Source organism: Mercenaria mercenaria, chromosome 8 (genome assembly GCF_021730395.1).
Source record: "Mercenaria mercenaria strain notata chromosome 8, MADL_Memer_1, whole genome shotgun sequence".
Lineage (NCBI taxonomy): Eukaryota > Metazoa > Mollusca > Bivalvia > Venerida > Veneridae > Mercenaria > Mercenaria mercenaria.
In genome coordinates this window covers 81,968,528-81,990,654 of record NC_069368.1, presented here as the reverse complement: position 1 = coordinate 81,990,654, position 22,127 = coordinate 81,968,528, and the positions used below count along the sequence as shown (strand labels likewise).

The 22,127-nt window shown below is 34.9% G+C and overlaps 1 protein-coding gene across 2 annotated transcripts in view; it reads right to left on the bottom strand.

Annotated features, from left to right (window-relative positions):
• LOC123565983 (furin-like protease kpc-1) overlaps positions 1 to 22,127 on the bottom strand; it is an 85,222-nt gene that overhangs the window by 10,142 nt on the left and 52,953 nt on the right. For both annotated transcript variants that reach the window (XM_045359742.2, XM_045359743.2), the window contains exons 9-21: positions 19,390 to 19,490; positions 17,501 to 17,598; positions 16,833 to 16,965; positions 15,828 to 16,028; positions 14,427 to 14,557; positions 12,731 to 12,864; positions 8,462 to 8,550; positions 7,035 to 7,225; positions 4,344 to 4,484; positions 2,619 to 2,712; positions 1,698 to 1,807; positions 1,020 to 1,117; positions 427 to 595 (exon numbers count right to left, since the gene is read on the bottom strand). In XM_045359742.2, coding sequence (XP_045215677.2) covers positions 427 to 595; positions 1,020 to 1,117; positions 1,698 to 1,807; positions 2,619 to 2,712; positions 4,344 to 4,484; positions 7,035 to 7,225; positions 8,462 to 8,550; positions 12,731 to 12,864; positions 14,427 to 14,557; positions 15,828 to 16,028; positions 16,833 to 16,965; positions 17,501 to 17,598; positions 19,390 to 19,490 — 1,690 coding nt within the window. The remainder of the gene's footprint in view (positions 1 to 426; positions 596 to 1,019; positions 1,118 to 1,697; positions 1,808 to 2,618; positions 2,713 to 4,343; positions 4,485 to 7,034; positions 7,226 to 8,461; positions 8,551 to 12,730; positions 12,865 to 14,426; positions 14,558 to 15,827; positions 16,029 to 16,832; positions 16,966 to 17,500; positions 17,599 to 19,389; positions 19,491 to 22,127) is intronic.

Here is a 22,127-nt window from a genome sequence, read left to right as displayed (position 1 = left end):
TTAAATAAAGTCATTTAAAGGTATTATTATTTTTAGCTGTGTGGCAGCCACTAAAAGTGGTCAAGTTAAACCGTAAGAATGACCTTGGGAGACATCTATACAAGGATGCTAAAAACAAAGTTTGGTGAAGATTCTTCAAGTGGTTGATGAGTTGTTGTATAAAGATTTTTCTATTTTTAGCCTCCTGAGAGGATGGACTTGAGAAGAACCACATGAACAAACTTGACAGAGGTCCTTGCCAAGATGATACAGAACAAACTTGGTGTAACTCTGACCAGCAGTTTCAGAGGTGAAAATAAATGTTTAAGTAAAAATGTTGATGCAGTACACCTGAAGACAGGTGATTGATGCCGAACCATCCACCTATACTAACAGATCACCTATAACCTTTGGTTCAGATAAGAACAGAACTTTTTTTCCCCTTACCATCTTCAATACAATGACAGCAGTCCTTAGCGTGAGCCTCATCCTCAGCACAGCATCTCATACATTTACGTAATAAATTATTGTATCCCGATGGTGGGTAGCATGATAAACAATCCGTGTTACTCGGTCCTATACATGCACGACAACTTGTATTACATTTCTTACATGACTGAAATATAGAATGTGCAATAATTACACACAATGTTATAAATTCTTTTTTACTTAAACATACTAAACATTAGTTGAATGGTTTTATGTATAATGCAACTAGTGCTCTTACGGAATTTCAGAATTTCCAGTGACCAGGCCAGGAATCAGCCCTGTGTCCTCTAGATTGACAGTCCAAGTATTTTATCACTGGACCACTGTCCACTCACCGCTGAAGCTAAGCCAATGCTAACTGAGATTTGGAGAGGTTAAACACAGGTTCTTCTTTATAGCACAATTTCTTCATTATCTGAGATACAGTTACTCTTTATATATGCAACTTAAATAAACACTTGTTAAATTTCTATGCAAATGTTGCTTTATTTTGTGAAACAAGGATAAGCGGCAGCCAGATTCAGAGAAATAAAGCAATATAAAAGACTTACCATAGAGTTCCACTGGAAATATGTTCCATCTCGGCAATTATTTTGCTGTATACAAACACCTGCGATATACTTAAACCCATCTGGACATACATTGCATTCTGAAATATAAACATGTTTTGTTATTACTTATACCTTCAATATGACGCACATAATCACATAATAATATTTTTTTTTTTGCAAATTGCTACTTGGATCTTGTTAAATTTTTCAAATATTTTTGAGAATGTTAACTTTATGGTGTAAAGTGTATTTTTCCCAAGGTAAAATTGAGCAATATCACAATTTCGGGAAAAAAATCTTATCATGTATTTCTTCAACTGAAATCTGAAATATTTACATTGTTGATTGACCTAAACTCATGGAAATGGTTTGGACATTCTTCATAGGCCTAAATTCATTTGGACATGCTTGACATTCTAAAGTCACATACACGCTTTTGAAATAACCTAAATTCACACAGAAATGCCATGCAAACTAAAATACGTGTATGCTCAAGTCCCACAGAACAGTGTATATCTTAATTCACTCTTGATACAGGAAAAACTAAATGACTTCGAGGCCAAATGTTAAGGGAGGGGGAGGCCCATTCTTGAAGTGGGCTATTCCCACCATCACCCTGGTCATATGCCAATGTAGTTTTGCTGTCAAACCAGCTTTAGTTTGAAAAAAGTAACTTACCATTACCACACTGCTGGCACTGTTGGAATACAAATTTTGAGCTGTAGTTTACATGTAAAGGTTGAAAACCACTACCACAGCTGTTGACACAACTCCCATTCTGCAAATAGCTGTAATATAACAAGAAATTAGTATTAGAAATAAAAACCTAAAGTAACGTTAATATTCTTGTGTGTACCGTAAGAAAGAGGTGGTGTTTCCAGACGTCTCCTAGTACTTGGACTCAGTGTTATTTTCTGGTCCTTTCTGGATCATGCAGTCAATTCAATTTTAATTTAATACAATTTTGCTTAAGCCAGTGCAAGGTGGTGTGATGAGCGTTGCATATTTCATTACCTCTAATGAACAGACTCCATCAAGTCTGCTATTATTTTCCTTATAGTTTTGTTCTATGCTTTCAAAGGATCTTCTTACTGATCTAATTACATATAAATTCAAATATAAATCCAATTATAAAACCAAATGTTAATTCAAATGACAGTAAGAGGCCAGTCTCAAACCTCAAGGATCTGACAAACTGTATTTGGATGCATCAATGAAAATGCTACATCCAGAGAGCGGTTTTCAAAACTCAATTTTATAATTTTACAGTCTAATAAAACTTTTGAACTCAATGTTGCATTTTCTTTTCCATTCAAATGTATGTGACTTAAAAATCATCTTTTATTACAAACTTTTTGTTTTTCACAGGTGTAGACAATTGTTGAAAGGTGTGTCTCCAATATAACACAATAATTACTTACCTCCCTATATCACAGCCTGTACATTTACGTTGAAATATTATACATAGATTTTGTAATCTTGATTGACATTGAGCTTAATTCTTTTAAGTGTCATGTGAGATAAAGTACTGGGATTCTAGAATTTATAGGGTTTAGGGGGATAATCTCTGCTGGAATCTGACAATTAGTATCAACTTACCTCCCTTTATTACAGCAGGTACAATTAGTATCACTAGTACAACTGAAGCACCCCTGTGGACATGACTTACATCCACCTGAAGACTGGTATGTTCCTGAATAATACAGAAACATTATGTGTACAGTGTGAACACATGTAAAAGGAACAGTATCAGGACATAAAGAAACCGACCAGTTTTCAGGTAGTTCTACATTTTCAGATAAAAAATCGTACACTACAGAGTTTGATTATGACCCGATTTTTGCTAAGTTCTGAATATACTTAGAAAATCAGGTAAATAAAAAAGATAGGGGTCGTTCTAGATTTTTCAATGGACTGTACTGAAAAATTTGGACCTCATGCAAGTTTTCATATTGGGAGTCCATGCGAAAAGCATAATTTTGATGACATTTTCACGAACACAAAACTGTTCTACAGTGTAAACTTTAATGCAATTTTTCACAGTTGTATAACTAATTACTGTCCAACATATGGTCAAATAAAATGTATAGGTCTGTGCTCTTATTTTTGAGATGTTTGCCCATGATTTAAGTAATCAATTTCAAGTGGACCTGGAGACATTAAAATGGACCTGAAGACAACTTTTGGAATGATTTCACATTTATACATTTTTGTTATCACTTTCTTATCTTTAGAAAGACAGTAATGTTTCCATTTTTATTAATGCACACTTGGGATGATATTTATACACAGGATGATTTTTCTTTACATATGATAACCCAATGACTCCCAATATGAAAACTTGCATGAGGTCCAAATGATCTAAGTTATTCGGATAAATGATATTACACCACAATGTCCGATTTAGCAAACTTAAAGCAACTTTAGTTTAACATTGTTTTTTTTTCAATAGAAGGATCATGAAAATTATTAAGTTTGAAAGGCTTTCTGCTTTTCATAATGTGTAAGTAGAAAATCCATCTACGGTTATATAGTTAATTGGTGTGCTATATACTGACCCTACACATAAAGCCAGTTTCTTGATACATGCACATTTACTGATTTTAAACTTCAAATGTAGCTTTTTTTTTTTTTTTTTTTTTTGATTTAACGTCGCACCGACACGATAGGTCATATGGCGACTTTCCAGCTTTTAATGGTGGAGGAAGACCCCAGGTGCCCCTCCGTGCATTATTTCATCACGAGCGGGCACCTGGGTAGAACCACCAACCTTCCGTAAGCCAGCTGGATCGCTTCCTCACATGAAGAATTCAATGCCCCGAGTGAGGCTCGAACCCACATCGATGAGGGGCAAGTGATTTGAAGTCGGCGACCTTAACCACTCGGCCACGGAGGCCCCTCAGATGTAGCTTTTACAAATAATTTTAACATAAATCTATATTCTGCTAAAATTACAATAAAGTTTGACACCCCAGATGATTTTTATGATATGTAATATAAATCCTTCAAGTACATGTACTAATAAAATAATTAAATTCAGGCCTTGCTGTAACAGCTACTGTACTGTTATCCAATTTTTTTTTTTTTTTTTTTTTTTTTTGTTGGATTTAACGTTGCACCGACACATGATAGGTCATATGGCGACTTTCCAGCTTTAATGGTGGAGGAAGACCCCAGATGCCTCTCCGTGCATTATTTCATCACGAGCGGGCACCTGGGTAGAACCACCGACCTTCCGTAAGCCAGCTGGATGGCTTCCTCACATGAAGAATTCAATGCCCCAAGTGAGGGTACTGTTATCCAATCTATGGTATTTGAGTTTACCTGCTGGACAAGGCTCCCTCTCAGGAACACACGTCTCTTTCTCCAACATCTGTCCACTTCTACAAGCAGTACACCTATTCTGGTTCTCCACACACTCTGCACAGACTCCACTACATACACGGCAATGATGTAAATTATCATCTGAAAAATAATTTACTATTTTTGTCAAACAGAAAATTAAAGTATGTCTAAACTCATATACATATTAATCTGCTTCTGAGTAAAAGTTTGCTAATTCTGAAACTTAATAAGCAATTCATACTTTTAACAAGTCCTTAACGTTGCAGAAAGCACTTTTTCTGTAAATACTTTTTACTTACCATAGATATCTCGTCAAGCTACTAAATGTACATGGCATTGAGCTTTCAAATAAATCTGACTACTAAATCATAGAAATATTTAATAAGGACATCAACAAATCATGAGCTGATGGTCTATGACATGATTGTTTACAAAGCTTTTCATCTTTGAAGAGTTCTAACATTCCAGTACATTCCAAATCTAATGTCAGCTAAATCTAAGACTGGCAAAATGGTCACTCTATTAGTTGGCATGTAAATTGGAACTGTAAAAAACTGACTGGTTCTGGACTTAATGATCATAATGGTCATTCTTTCTTATATCACGGTATTTTTGTACAAATTTATCAACATGCATATTTTGACTGATTCCCAACACTTTATATTTACTATTGAATTGCTCACCCATACATTCCTATCCAAAAGGAAATACCACATTTTAAAAAACAATGTATGCACAATTCTGCATTTTTTTAAAATTTGAATTAAGTAATTAATGAAATATACTGCTGCTATATACTTGGCAATACAGTATACTTGTGACTTGACTTCTGGTTTGAATACTGGAAGAATGTTACAAGGATGTGTATTTTTTAACCTTACACAATGGAGTATGAGGAAAATATATAACTTATTACAAGAGGCGAAGACATACACATAGGCAAGCAGACTTGGAAAGCAAGAAATAAAATACATGCTTCAACTTGAAAATGGTATTCAAAGCATTTCCTTAAACATAGATGCTGTTTCTCTGAAACAGTACACATGTAAAAATTACCAAACAAAGTTTAAAAATCTGTCTTAGAAAGCAGGATTCAAGGGTTCAACGCAATAAGGGCGTATCTACATGAAGATATGCCCTTATTGCGTTGAACCCTCGGATTGTCATTGGTCACTTTTAAACCAATTAAACGTAAGTGTTTAGAACCTTTTCTCTAAAACACAGCTTTATAACCTTGGACACTTGGGAGATGCCAAATATGCAGCAGTCAAGTGACTGGAAGCCAGCAATTAAATCAATTTAGGACCCATGCAATTTGAGATGGAACTATCAAGGGAGTTAATACACAAACTGATGTGTGCTCTTCTTTCATTATATCTTATAATTGATATTCCAAAAGTATCAAAAATACATTAAAATGAATTCTGAATTGGTGTCATGGATCACACAGAATCCAGAAGTGATGCAAGAATTGTTAACCTTTAGCTGCGGGCAAGTGATTCTGCCTTTGCGGCCAGTGTAGACAAAGATTCAGTCAGTAAATTTTCAGTGAACACCCCTTCGAATAATAAATGGTACTGCCCATATTGAAAGATAGACTGGTCCATTTCAGAAATATAGCTGGGTAAAGGTTAATGTGAAACAGGAAAGAGGTAAAGTAAGTTTTAAGAGCAAGATTTTAGAGGGATACAAAAAGTATATTACAGTTTTCATTTTAAGCAACTTACAAAAGGAAAACAGACACCTTCATACATATTCAATTTTTCGGGTCAAAAACTATTTTTACATGCCGGAAATATGGATATTATATGGGAAAAACCTAAATTCATACCTCCCTTGACAGTTTGTTTTCACCATTTCAAAAATAACCGCAAAACAGGACTTGGTATAGCATTTAAGCTGAATATCCCAGCCAGGCAAAACAAGAACTATAGAAATCTCACAAAATATACGATTTATACAAATTAAAATTAAAAAGGCCAATCATAGGTGATAGAAAAAGCATACATAATAGCAAAACATTTCACAGGTAAAGCAGAAAAAACTAACACAATCCAATTATTTGATGACATCTGACCAGAAATGCTTGAACACAGTAACACATATGAGCCATGCCATGGGAAAACCAACATAGTGGGTGTGTGACCAGCATGGATTCAGACCAGCCTGCGCATCCGCGCAGTTGGTCAGGCTCATGCTGTTCGCTTTTAAAGCCTATTGGAATCGGAGAAACTGTTAGCGAACAGCATGGATCCTGACCAGACTGCGCGGATGCGCAGGCTGGTCTGGATCCATGCTGGTCGCACACCCACTATGTTGGTTTTCCCATGGCACGGCTCATATCTTGATCTTGTGATAACAGCAATCATTAAAACAGGATGTCAAATTTATAACCCTTTTCATAAGAAAAACTCTGTTAATAACCTGTTCTATTCTGTTCACTCCTTAGAAATCTACCAATTAATCAACAGAACTTGCTAGTAAGATGGTATGATGCTACACTTTCAGGCATGATCTTCTTTCCCAAACCACATGTTACATTAAGAAACATCACTTCCTTACTCTGTTACCTTTTTTTAAATATCAAAGAACAATCCTCGATTCCATCATATACTGGTAATCATTCTTACAACCCAGTCCATTAATAACACAGAAATACAAACAAAAAACCTTTATAGTATCCTTTATCACAGGCTCTCTCACATGTCCCCTTGCCCTCCACAAGTAGATATCCAGGTTTGCATTTCAGACACATGACCTGCTTGGTCGACACATATGTGCATGTCTCACATGTCTCACTACAGTGCTTGCACTGGTACACATCTGCATAGTACTCATTTGGGCAGGACTCAACACATTCCCTAGAGTATATGATAGTAGATCTTAATGAAAAATTTGTCAAACATATAAAATATGAATCCTTTCTGTGTCAATGGTTATAAAACTGAATATGAAGATCAGTCTCGAAAGTCCAGAATCTGATTGGTTGTTCCATGGCACAAACTTGAAATTGACCAATGGAAAGGCTGTAATCTGAGACTGGTTTATATCCTTCAACTAGCATCATCAGAGAACTCTTATTGTTTTCATATTTTACTGATAATGCATATTTTAGAAACCCCCTAATATTTTACTCAGATAATAAGGGCACTTTTATTTACATGATTTTGCATATCTCAGGTCAGGATTTTTCATAACACTGTTTCCAATCTTCTTTTTATTTTGGACTTTCCTTATATTTACAACTCACTAACTCAAATTACAGTGGCAAGTTTAACTGGACAACAATTGTTATAACATATTGCCAAATAAAGCATTTACAATGTGATATTTTTTCTAATGAAACAACTTGCTATAGCACCAACAATACAAGACAAGTAAATAAAACAGTGTGCAGATTCTCGATACTGCCCTTTTTTTCCCCATGACTGATATAACACACTATTTTAATCACTGCCCCAAATAAATGGACATGCATATTCTCAAAAATGCCCATTGTCTATAAACCAGGTTTCATGAATAAATATCTTGTACTTTATAGTTATAGCAGAATAAAACTTTTGTGAATTAAGGACAGCCAGACGACGATGACCAGCAGGCAAATGGACAAAATGAATTAAAATGCATATTCTCTATAATTCCTTCTATGTATGTATGTATGTATGTATGTATAATGTAAATAGTATGTAACAGGTTTCAGGAAAAAAGCTTTTATACTTTTTTCTTTCATTTTTGTTATTTCTTTACCCAAATTTTTGACTGACAGACAGATGGACAAACAAATCATACATATTTTCCATATTTCCTTCAAAAACATACAAAAAAGTTGTGCATATTTTCTTTTAATCTAACCAAGGTTTCATGAAAAAATCTCTTGCACTTTAAACATAATGACAGAATCCACCTTTTGTGACTTATGGATAGACAGACAAGCAAAGGCTGGAAAACAACAAAATAAAGTAACAATATGTCTTGTTTAATGGAAAAAAACATGCAGGATCATGACTTTGTGGACATCCATCAGATGAACATAAGCCGTCCCCCCTCCCCCATCCCTCTGGTTTTTAACTGGTAGGGGACTAAAAGCAAGGACTTACCCAGTGTCCTGAATCTGGTAGTTTTTGCAAACAGTACATTGTTCAGCACCTGGACCTGAGCATCCATTCAAGCACTGACTGTGACATGGCTGAAACAGATACACAAGAAAGTAATATAAACACTCCATTCTGTTATTGTAGCAAGCTAGTCTCCCTAGAGATCCTGCATTTCAAACCTGTGCTTACTTATTCTAAACAAATAAGTGAAAACACTACGTGAATCAAGATAGTATGATGACGATCTGATGTTTTTATGGTTTTGATACTTTGCTTAAAAAATAACAAAAATTAGACATTTGTAGGCATGTTGCACCCGTAGTTTTAATTCTTAAGATGTCTTATTATACCTAGATTTCTTCCTGTATACATTTTTTGTAACACAATTTTCATGACAAATACAACATGTTTATAAACAAGAGCTGTCACTCAATCTGACTAAAGTACATCTCCTATTACGCTACGCATAGGATCTGAAAACGACCTATTCATTGCCTCGTTCTGACGGCCCTTTCACTAGCCAATCAGAGCCTAGCTTACAACATCTTGCAAATCTACCTCTAGCATTGACTTTTGATATTTACAATTCTTATGTCGTAATGTATCAGATAGCCGGTTAGCTCAGTCGGTAGGCCACTTGCTTTGTAAGCGAGGGGTCCCAGGTTCGAGTCCTGGAATAATTGCATATTTTTCTTACTCTTTGACAATCGAACAAGTCGCCTGATTGGATAACATAAAATAGCAATAATGGAAATCCAAAATATACAGAAGACGAATGTGAATGGGTCGTTCTCAGATCTTCGTTTAGAAGATCAAGTACTTTAGTCAGATTGAGCTGTCACTAATGGTGACAAATGCCCCCGCAGCGCCTTGACCTTTGACCTGGTGACCCCAAAGTCAGTAGGGGTCGTGTACTCAATAAGTACTATCAGCATGTGAAGTTTGAAGGTCCTGGGTGCAGTGGTTCGCGAGTAAAGTGCCTTCATGCAAAAAGTTAACGTTGCGACGAATGAACTAACGGACAGACAGTTGAAAACTAATATGCCTCCCTTCGGGGGCATAAAAATATTAATCTTATTAAGATATTATACTATACAACTACAGTCTTAGGTTGAGGTCAATATGTAGTTCAGCTAACCTGCCTGAAAGTAATATTGACTGAAACATGTCTTCAATTGTTATTTTATATAGCAGTTAATGCAACATGAAAAGGTGATGGTGAATATTGTGACAATTACAGCTGGGCAGTCAATTTCAATTTTTCAGTTTATTATTATTCTTTGCCAAACCACACATGCAACACTTTTGACCGGTCAAATAACTATATGTATACCACAGCTATAGTCCCATACCGATAATGACACACCTTATTAAAATGCATCACATATACATATGCATATTATATATGAAATCAGGGTTCATATTAAGTATTATAATTTTATTTTACCAAGTCAAGACAATCTTTAAACAGACATGTGAAGTTAATTACACTGTCTATTTAATAATACTAGGAAAGCTGTTCTTGTAATAGTCATTTTTAACAATGACAGAAAAAAAACTGCAAATATGTTTCCTAACCTCCAATGCACGACCAGAAAGGTTTCCTATGGCTAATGCCTTAAACTAGCAAACATATTTCACAGGATTTACAGGAGTTTCTAATGAGAAAGGAAAGAAAACTAGCAGTTAATGTATTTTGGTTTGTTTTGTTTGTGCCTTTTTCTTGCTTTCAGTGAATGTTATTGAATATGGACACAAAACTGAAATCTGTAAAACAAGCTATAAAGTCCATAACAGCAGTTACTAAAGAAATCATACCTGCAGTATTAAAAATAGAAGAATTATTATCTAGCAATGACATTTTAAGCAATATGCACAATATAAGCCCACTGGAGGATTAAAGTATCACAGTCCCTCTCTCCCAATACAAAGATATTCTTGCCTCAAGAACTGACAGACTGAAGTGTGTGTTAGGTCTTCATGCAGGATATTAGGATAAGCTTGTTACCTGTTTATCCAAAACATCTCCATTGGGCAACGACTTATCGACTTATATATCAAATAATCATATCTATTTAAATTGACTGTATAATGCAGTAATATGCTGCCATAGATGCATTTTCCTGTTAAATTATTCACTAAACATTTCTCATAAATTCAAAATTTCCCGTTTTCCATGCCTCATATCATAAACTATTATCATTTCTTTTTTGATTTTTCATGAATGATGTCGCATACTATTATATCCCTTTCCCAAGACTGATATCACACACTATTTTAAATCCCTTTTTTCCCATGACAGATATCACATACTATTATATCCCTTTCCCAAGACTGATATCACACACTATTTTAAATCCCTTTTTTCCCATGACAGATATCACATACTATTATATCCCTTTCCCAAGACTGATATCACACACTATTTTAAATCCCTTTTTTCCCATGACAGATATCACATACTATTATATCCCTTTCCCAAGACTGATATCACACACTATTTTAAATCCCTTTTTTCCCATGACAGATATCACATACTATTAAATCCCTTTCCCAAGACTGATATCACACACTATTTTAAATCCCTTTTTTCCCATGACAGATATCACATACTATTTTAAATCCCTTTTCCCCATGACTGATATCACACACTATTTTAAATCCCTTTTCCCCATGACTGATATCACACACTATTTTAAATCCCTTTTCCCCACGACTGATATCACACACTATTTAAAATCCCTTTTCCCCATGACTGATATCACACACTATTTTAAATCCCTTTTCCCCATGACTGATATCACACACTATTTTAAATCACTTGTCCCCATGACTGATATCACACACTATCTTAAATCCCTTTTTCCCATGACTGATATCATACCCTATCATAAATATTTTTTCTTGGCTGATATCACATGACAATAAAACTGACAAACATTGACTCACTGATAATTTATTACAAGCCTCACATATAAATATTAACCATGGACATAAACAAAAAGATGTTCCTTGTTTAACTTTGGTGGTACTTATGTAATACTGACTGCATAAAATCTTTTCTTATATTCAAGTAACAAACAGTACAAAAATGCACCGATAATCACAAATTTGGTGGTATGTATATTAGAATACTGGCGGGGTGATGTCCTTTATACCACAATCATTTATGGGCGTTTGTTCAAAAATGAGCTGTATTTTATAAAGTTTTTGCTTCAAGGCTTTTTTTTCACAAGAGAGCCTACTTCTTTGGTCTACCAAACAGTTTTGGGACAAAAAAATCAAAAATATTATCCAGGTATGTATTGTCCTTGTTAAGTTCATCCAGTGGCTCCTGAAGAAAGAAAAAGTTAAAATACTTAGGACTGACTAAATATATTTTATAAAACTCCAATCTGAAAATGCTCTGAGAAATACTTCCTGTATGTTCTTCAAGGGCCTGAAAGTTTTAAAAATGCTCATAAAAGATCTTAAGAAATATTTCCTATAATGCTCTTTTAAGACCTGTGAGTTTTAAATATGCTGCATACAATGTGAAATGTTTTCTATATCTTAATGTGTATAATAAGGTCCAAATGTATCTGAAATGTTAAGGATAAGCCCTTTCAGGCATAGGGCAATAAATTATTTCCTACATAACCTTACAGGGCCTGTATGCATTTAGTATACTATCATAAGTTCTTAAATGCTTCTCTTATGCTCTTTCAGGGCATGTTTTTTTTTACTATGTTCTTATCAAAGGAACTCAGAAATATTTCTTTTATTCCCTTTCAAGGTCTGAAAAATTGTAATATGCTCTGTGTCTGAAAAAAAGTTTCTATATTGCTTTTATGAAGCTTAACAAATTTATGAAGCACATAAAGCGTCAATTCATATTTTTACATTATTCCCTACAATAACTTAAAAACCTACTCAGCTCCTGGCTACTGTTTACACTTCAACCATTGGAATCTATTAACATTGTTAATTTGACACATGGAAGAGTTGTGATGTTGAAAAAAACTAAGGACTATATTTTTATGACATCAAAATTTTAAGTAAAATGTTGTACTGCACCTTTGTACAGTTGTCTCTATTGTTCCAAACAAACATTTATGCTTCACATACACTTCTTTTTGAATATGTGCTATTTACATAATGAACGAGTAAGAATGCATATTTACTTGTATCAGTGTCTCTCAAATACCCACCTAGTCCTTTACTCCTTAAGCTTTTTCTAAGAGAAAGGAGAAAATAATTTATGAAATATTTTTATGTAAAACAAGAACTTACCCCCTTGGTTGTAGAAGGCCGAGGTGGTTTGGATGGACCAGCTGGACGAGTCGGGTTTACGAGGTTCACTGGGTTCTCCTCAGTACCATACAGGCTCAAACTCCAGTCTATCAGATCATTGGTAGATTGCATACCTGTATCAAATAGTTCAGTCTTTTACTCTCAGTCTCTAATTACAAGAAATTATTCTCTTAAAAAATGACAAATTGGTTGTTTGATATGATTATTATGTCACCTTTTAGAAACATTTCCAGCTATGTAACAGTGGTGTATGGACTTCATATTCACCATAAATCAAACACAAAGAATAAAATTACTTCAGATTTAATGCCTCCAGTTAAAATATCACAGAGCCATCACCTTGCCCAAAGAACAAACACTCAACCCTTGAAATGCAAGCTTTAGTTTCTCTTCCTAGCTAACTGGGTGTGCTAACTTTATAGAAAGCCAGCTGCTGGAGAGCTTACATTTGTATCTAAGAAATGACTGACATTGTCATGGTCACAAACTAAGGCGTTCTGTTAACTTTTCCACTTGCTTCAAGGGATTCTACCCTTTTACTCTTCTTTTTGTAATAAGGTTTAGTGAAAGTTAATTAAACTTTTTTCATTTTGTAAACAAAAGATGAACAGTCTAGACAAACTATTTAAATAATAAATAAATTTGAATAAAGTCTATTCATACAATCTATTCACAAAACATGTCTAACATAAAGACATATCAGATATAATAAAGAATATATATTCATTTGATTCAGTGACATATCATGAACATAATCTTTCCTCTGAAGGAAAATCATAAAATATAATAAATGCATTTCAGTTTTGTATTTCATGTTTATTTAGACAACAATATGTGTATAATATGTACTTTATAGGAGCACCAACACATGGGTATAAAACACGTTTATGATTTGTTTTATAATGTGTAACAATTAAACAGTAATAAATCAACTCATAGCAGCAATAACTCTGGCAGATATAAGACATTTTAATGATTTGTTTTAACATTAAAACCATAATCCTAACCTGTGATGACAGATTAGGTTCTCTAAGTTCTAACTACTCTTTTCCATCAAAATTAATAGCGATTATAAGGATCTTAAATGCCTGCCTTTGAGACAGGATTTTCTCAAACTGGAGGGACAGTGTAGAAAAGAAAACCGAGTGCCTGTGAGGCTTTCCCGAGGTTTGCTATTTAATTTTACTGACACATTTTACAGCTACTTCCTTTAATTTATCTGCAGTTCGTTTCAAGTACCTCCTTCATGTGACCATCGTAATTCTGATTCTCATAATACAAATCTTACTACCTAATGCCAAACCTTACCACCTAATGCCAAACCTTATTACCTAATGCATGCCAAACCCTACTACCTAATGCCAAACCTTACTACCTAATGCCAAAACTTACTACCTAATGCATGCCAAACCTTACTACCTAATGCCAAACCCTACTACCTAATGCATGCCAAACCTTACTACCTAATGCCAGGAGAATGTTCTTGGTTTGTTTTCAGCACCTTCACCTACAGATATCAAACACACAATACTGTCCACCTATATTAAAGTTTGATCACCTTATATTTTTCAAACATAGAAAAGAAGTTATCAATGTACTCTCACTTTTTAATCTACTACTCTATTTACTGTTAGAAATTAATTACAGTTTTACACCCTATATTTCTCATACATACCAGAATAGCTACTGCCGCCAATATATCCACGGTTGTTTTTCTGCACCTCTATTTCAAGTTTCCATCGACCAACTGGATTTTCACCCCAGAAATGCACAGATAAGAACTGCCAGTTATTGAATCCTTTCACCCTGTAAACAGAAAAAAAATCACATTCTGAAGTGACAAAATCAATCACTTACAACTCCTTTCCATCAAAATGAACAGCAACTATAAGGATCTTACATGCCTACCTATCAGACAGCATTTTCCCAAACCCGAGGCCCAGCACAGAAAAGAAAATTGAGTGCTTGGGAGGTTTTTTTATCCATGCTTACTAGGGGTCACACAAATAAAACAAGACTTTTCAGCAATCAAAGTCCCCTACCAGAAGAGGCATCTGTCATACCTGATGCCACAGGAACAACATTTCTATGCCAAGATAACCTGGAAGGCATATTCTCCAAAGAACCTACCACCTGTAAGTCAGATTACATAAAAAAATTTTTGTGCTTTCAAAGTTAATAAAGGATGTATCTTCTGTTACTGACAGATGAACAGATGTATGGACAAATGTACAGATAAAGGGACAAAACAAAATTTTATGTATATTTTACATATCGCTTTCTATGTCCATAATTTCAAGTAAAAATATCTTGTTTTTTAACTGGATTACCACATCATAAAAATAAAATCATGTGTATGTACTCCACACTGTCTTCTATCTATTTAGCAAATGTCTTGAAAATTTCTTGAACTTTTTTAGGATATCACTGAATCCACTTTTTGTCACATTTTTGGACTATTTGTAGTAACCACATCTGTTGCCATAACAAGAAAATAAAAGGACAAGCAAATTCTGCATATTGTCATCTATCTATGAACCAACTCTTATGAAAAGCTGTCTGAAAATCCTTTCATTGGTGAAGGAGATATGGAGTGGACAAAAATTAAGCTATCTGATCATTGACGTTGGACATAGTGACCTTGGTTGTGCGCTCTGCTTGTTGTCTGGAAGGTGTAAACAATGGATGCCAGTTTTATGAGTCTTCCAAGTGGTTTAGACCATTAAGGAGATGACACGGAAGTTATAATACTTGACTACAAAGTGTAACCTTGACCCTAAATCCAGTGGTAAATAAATGATGCCTGTTTAATAAAGATCAACCCAGCTGTTAAGTAGATCTGGAGAAGACACAAATTAGGAATGGTCGAACCAAAGCATGGACTGATTGACATGTCTGATTGGAATATATATTCTTTTTACCTGAGGGTATAATAAAATATTTTTTCTCTAATGTGTTATAAAATAAATTATAATCATATCAGTTTCATTAATACATATATATCCATCTCCAGTGAGTATAAATACATAATTGTATAACCCCATTCCCTGTAAGGAAATGTTTCCTATACACTGACCTGTCACTATCATTCGGTCTCTGTGGCAAGATGGTTGATCTGGTACCAGAAGGTGATGTCAGATGAATGACAAGGTCACCACGGCGTTTACTCTTCAACGTAATCTTGGCCTGCACATGCTCCAGAAAGTTTATAGCGTTGGTGTTACCAGCACATGCATCTGTATCTAACATCTCCTCATAGCCGGAATCTGGTATCTGTCTGTAAATTGTTTGTAAGAAGGTTAGCTATCTGATTAACAACCACTAATTATCTTCATTTTTATTTACCTCCATAGAAATAATTCATGCCCTTTGATAATGTGGCACTGTCTTTGTAGAATATTCTAAAATGAATTTGTTTATTTTACCAGCATTACTTTTTTTTTTAGGCTCAACACATGTATAGAGATCGCCAGCTAAACTTGCCTGTGAACAAGCAGTTGAACTGATTTTATCAAGTGCTCCTATTCTTGGTATTTTTATATATTTTCAGACTCACGAAAAAAGAAAGCAAAAGTTACTATTGTTAACTGTACTGAATTCTGTCTGTTTGTTTAAATAGATAAACATCATTCTTCATTAACATCAAACAATAGAGGAAAATTCAAAAAGTAGAGCTGCTTTTGAGAAAAGCGCATGTCTCCCACAACTGCCTAATCACCTGAATAGTAGTATACGAGTCAACCATGCACAAAGACCTCAACTGCCTTATCAGACTTTCAGTGCTTTGATTATCCAAAACAAGTTTCAAGGGCCATCATTCCGAAGTGCCTGGGGCGATTTGGCTAGTTATTGAACTTGGCCGAGGACTTATTGGCAAACACATTTTGTTCTAGTTTGGTGAAGATCGGATGAGAAATGTTCCACTTTTGAGTGCAGACAAGATTTGTGACAGACGGACACACAGACAGACACGTATGCAAGTACACACACACACACAGAGGAGTAAAGCAAAATGTCTCCCACACCACTGTGTGGTGGGAGACATAATGAAGCAGTCAGGAAAAAGAGGATAAAATCTTACAGTTTGTCTTTCTTTACACTGACCCTTTCCGAATGTACTTCACAGATATGCTGAGTTGGTACATTTGTCCATTTCTCTGCCAGTTCTACCATAGCTGTGGCATCCATTAAACCATAGCCATACCGTAGACTCACTGAAAAATTACGTTTCAAATTACTGTATTACCTTTTATGAAAATTTAAAGGGAGACATTTATTAAAATTATTGCCAATTTTCAGAAGACACTTTCTACAAATACCTGTTCTCATAATGAGCTCACTTAGACCTTGAAAGAAAATCTCATGAAAAACCTTACATTACATATATTTTGTGGTATTTTTCTGTTAGTTCATAGAGTATACAAGGAGTACAAGTATTTCAACTGAGTGTATGTGTCAGATAGGGAACACCCATGTGTTCCTCTGGACTTGTATTGGCATTAACTTGCTTAAACTAACTGATAAAATTCACATATTACTCATAGATGGACAGTAAAATTTTATGAGGTTAGACATCTCTCAAAATCATTGGGGGTAACACCTAATCTACAACAGAATCAAACTCACAACACCTGGATCAGTGTGATCTTTCCTTAGAGACAACTGACCTGGCTTTGCAAAATGCCTACTCAACAGAAATAAACTGATATATTCAGGTGTATTTGAGAATATAATGAAAATTAAGCTAACCTTGTCTTCCGACTCCATTGGTCACCCACTGACCATCTGGTAATGGTCTGGCAGTCATCAGTGTGATATACTGGACATCCCTCCAGGTTAATGACGGACTGAAAACATAACAAGAGGACCATGATGGTCCTGAATCGCTCACCTATCCCCTCATGACCCAGTTTTGAACTGAGTATGACGTTGTTATTTCTATTATTTGACACAGTGACCTAGTTTTTGAGCACATGTGACCTAGATATCATCAAGATAAAAAATTCTGACCAATTTTCATGAAGATCCATTGAAAAATATGACCTCTAGCGAGGTCACAAGGTTTTTCTATTATTTGACCTAATGACCTAGTTTTTGAAGGCACGTGACCCAGTTTCAAATCTGACCTAGATATCATCAAGCTGAACACTCTCACCAATTTTCATGAAGATCTCTTGAAAAATATGGCCTCTAGAGAGGTCACAAGGTTTTTCTATTTTTAGACCTACTGACCTAGTTTTTGACCGCACGTAAACCAGTTTCTAATCTGACCTAGATATCATCAAGATGAACATTCTGACTAATGTTCATGAAGATCTCTTGAAAAATATGGCCTCTAGAGAGGTCACAAGGTTTTTCTATTTTTTGACCTACTGACCTAGTTTTAGATCGCACGTGACCCAGTTTCGAACTTGACCTAGATATCATCAAGTTGAACAATCTCACCAATTTTCATGAAGATCCATTGAGAAATATGGCCTCTAGAGAGGTCACAAGGTTTTTCTATTTTTAGATCTACTGACCTAGTTTTTGAACCCATGTAACCCAGTTTTGAACTTAAACTAGATATCATCAAGGTGAACATTCTGACCAATTTTCATGAAGATCTCATGAGAAATATGGCCTCTAGAGAGGTCATAATGGTTTTTTTCTATTTTTAGACCTACTGACCTAGTTTTTGACCGCATGTGACCCAGTTTCGAACTTGACCTAGATATCATCAAGATGAACATTCTGACCAACTTTCATAAAGATCCCATGAAAAATGTGACCTCTAGAGTGGTCACAAGCAAAAGTTTAAGCACGCACGGACGCACGACAGACGACGGACTTTGTGACAGGTGAGCTAAAAATTTACTATTTCTATGTACATATTACGAATTAAGACTTATTTTTGGTCAATTCTAGCCTCAGCCCATGACCTCATTCACTTCAACGTTCCAGAAATGTTTTTATTAACAACTGGGAAATGGTTTAAATAAAGTTTGGCTAAAATAATCTTATATCTCAAGTGTTGTTAATACATAAACATAACAGCAGCACTGCAATATACACCTAAGGTATAACCTTTGACCCCTAAGTGTGACCTTGACCATGAAGTGAGACATAAAGAACATGCACTCTGCACGTCGTCTTGATGTGGTAAACATTTATGCCAAGTTTCTTTACAATCCTTCAAGCAGTTCAAGTTACAGAGCGAAAACGAAACACACTCATATGACTATTGACCCCTAAGTGTGACCTTGACCTTAAAGCGAGCCATCCAGAACATGCACTCTGCACATCGATTAGATGTGGTGAACATTTGTGTCAAGTTTCTCTGAAATCCTTCAAGAGGTTCAAGAGTTACAGAGCGGACACTGATATTGCTAACTGACAGACAGACGGACACCGGTGGGTATAACATAATACATCCCTTCAGGTGTATAAAACACCATGCACAACGACTATACATATCTCTAGTCCGTATGACCAGGTGAGATAGAAATCAACTACATTGTACCACAGTTATATATCAGTGCCTGTGTGATGAATCTATTATGTATGTTATATCATACTGTATGGGAGCTGTACTCCATCGCAACCATCACCTTCAGAATTAATACTTAATTAAATCTTAGCTGCTTTTCAGGACTTACTTGACTTCCAGTATGAGTGCCACGATTCCAGCAGCTAGAGGAGCCGATGCAGAAGTTCCCGTGTGTGTTTCTGTACACTTATTGTGAAGGTCCACAGTCACCTGTTCAAAAATGATTTCAAAAACATTAATTTTTTTAGTATGCGTAACTTGTAAACAGGGTAAACCTGTTAGTCATATATACTCACTTCCTGTTAACTGAAAATTGTCATTTGTAGCCACTTAAGCCCAGCAGTAAGTTAATGTCCACCTCAAAATCTATATATCTTTAAGCCCATTAGCCCTGGTTAATATCTGAAGTTTTAACAAAAGCACATTTACCAACAATAAAATATAATATTCATTCAACAATTTTAGCCAACTTTAAGCAGGTGACCTGTACATCAAATTATTAAATGTCTGAAATAGGTAGATATTAAAATTCATAAAATAACATATTAATTGTCATCTCAATGTAAAAAGTGGTTAACTACAATAACATAAGGAAGCAGTTAACTGGTTAATTGCATTGACATCATGGAAGCAGTTTACTAGTTAATTGCATTGACATCATGGAAGCAGTTTACTAGTTAATTGCATTGACATCATGGAAGCAGTTTACTATCATGGAAGCAGTTTACTAGTTAATTGCATTGACATCATGGAAGCAGTTAACTAGTTAATTGCATTGACATCATGGAAGCAGTTTACTAGTTAATTGCATTGACATCATGGAAGCAGTTTACTATCATGGAAGCAGTTAACTGGTTAATTGCATTGACATCATGGAAGCAGTTTACTAGTTAATTGCATTGACATCATGGAAGTAGTTTACTAGTTAATTGTATTGACATCATGGAAGTAGTTTACTAGTTAATTGCATTGACATCATGTAAGCAGTTTACTAGTTAATTGCATTGACATCATGGAAGCAGTTTACTAGTTAATTGCATTGTTATCATGGAAGTAGTTTACTAGTTAATTGCATTGACATCATGGAAGCAGTTTACTAGTTAACTGCATTGACATACAGAAGCAGTTAACTGGTTAATTGCATTTACATCATGGAAGTAGTTATCTACTTAACTGCATTGACATAAGGAAGCAGAACATTGGTTAAATGTATTAACAAAAGAAAGCAGTTAACTGTACTGCCATAAGGAAGCAGTTAACCAGTTAACTACATTGACATAAAACAGCAGTTAACCACTTTTTATACTGAGGGATGAATTACTTTTTATCAATTATTACTAAACTTTATAAAGTTTATGTAAACTGTAAATTACAGCTAAGTCTTACTATTTCTATCACGAAATATGGAGAGTCCTACATATTTAACAAGCTATAAGAGTGGGGCTTTTCAAAAAATAAACACTATGTAGAGGCTCACAAAGTCAAATTATTTTCATAATCAATTACTTGTATATACAACTGTTGTTGATAAGTCTGGAGTCATGTAATACTTTAAGTTTGTATTACCGTGAACATTTGCACACTTAAGCAACTTTAGATTAAGAAAAAAATCACCTTTCCTTGCAGTAATTAGATTCAAATTTATTCCAACAATGTCATAGCTATAGGCTGTCTCCTTAAACTCTTTGCTAACAATAATATGCTATTAACATGTAGTTTCTTCAGTATACTGAAAATTTGCAAAACGCTGAAGGCAAACAACAATAAATTCTACTTCACTCAGAAGTTTGATCAGATTCTATACATTATCATGGAAAGTTCAAACAAACTGAACGAAGCCATTTTTAAAGCATTAATTTCTGACTTAGCTTTGCAAATTACAAACTTTATTTCATAAAGCAACAAGAGCAGTTGGAGAGACAGCCATATCTATCACTGCTGTGTTTTATAGTGGAACGTGGGTTAAATCAGTAAATAAGGAACATCAAGTCATTATCGGTACCATCTATTAATAAAACAGTCAACTCAACTCCCTTCAGTACAGCTATCAAGTTTCATTGCATTTCCTTTACGAGTTTTATTAAGGTATCTGCTCCACAAATAAGCAAGTTCTATAATATAACAGTGCTATTAAAATATATCAAATATTGATGCCTGGTAAGCTTATATTATTTTGGTATCATTTGTAAGTGTATTGACTACTGAAAAAGAAAATATAAATTACATGACAAAATATGTCTCTAGAATTTTTATTTTTTTACTTTATAGTCTTCAGTGATACTTTTAACAGAAATCCAGTTATTACAGTGTAAGGTTTATCATTTCACAGTCAAACAAGAGCTGTCACTAATGGTGACAAATGCCCCCGCAGTGCCTTGACCTTTGACCTGGTGACCCCAAAGTCAGTAGGGGTCGTGTACTCAATAAGTACTATCAGCATGTGAAGTTTGAAGGTCCTGGGTGCAGTGGTTCGCGAGTAAAGTGCCTTCATGCAAGAAGTTAACGTTGTAACGAACGAATGAACTAACAGACAGACAGTTGAAAACTAATATGCCTCCCTTCGGGGGCATAAAAACACAACTGTAATAATTCTTGCATATTATTTATAGTCATCTTATTTGCTATTTCTTGTGCAGCAGACACAACTCTTTCAAATGATACCAAAACACCATGGGGTCACCAGGCATCAATATGTTACCTATTTGCGGATCGTATACCTTCAAGTTATCATCTGGACAAAAGAAAATTACATCTAGAAAGGGAGAGTATTAAAAAATATTCAGGACAGAAGTGTGTTTCTTGCACTATGTCTTATTGCGGTATATAAATTTATATCAGGTGTTCATT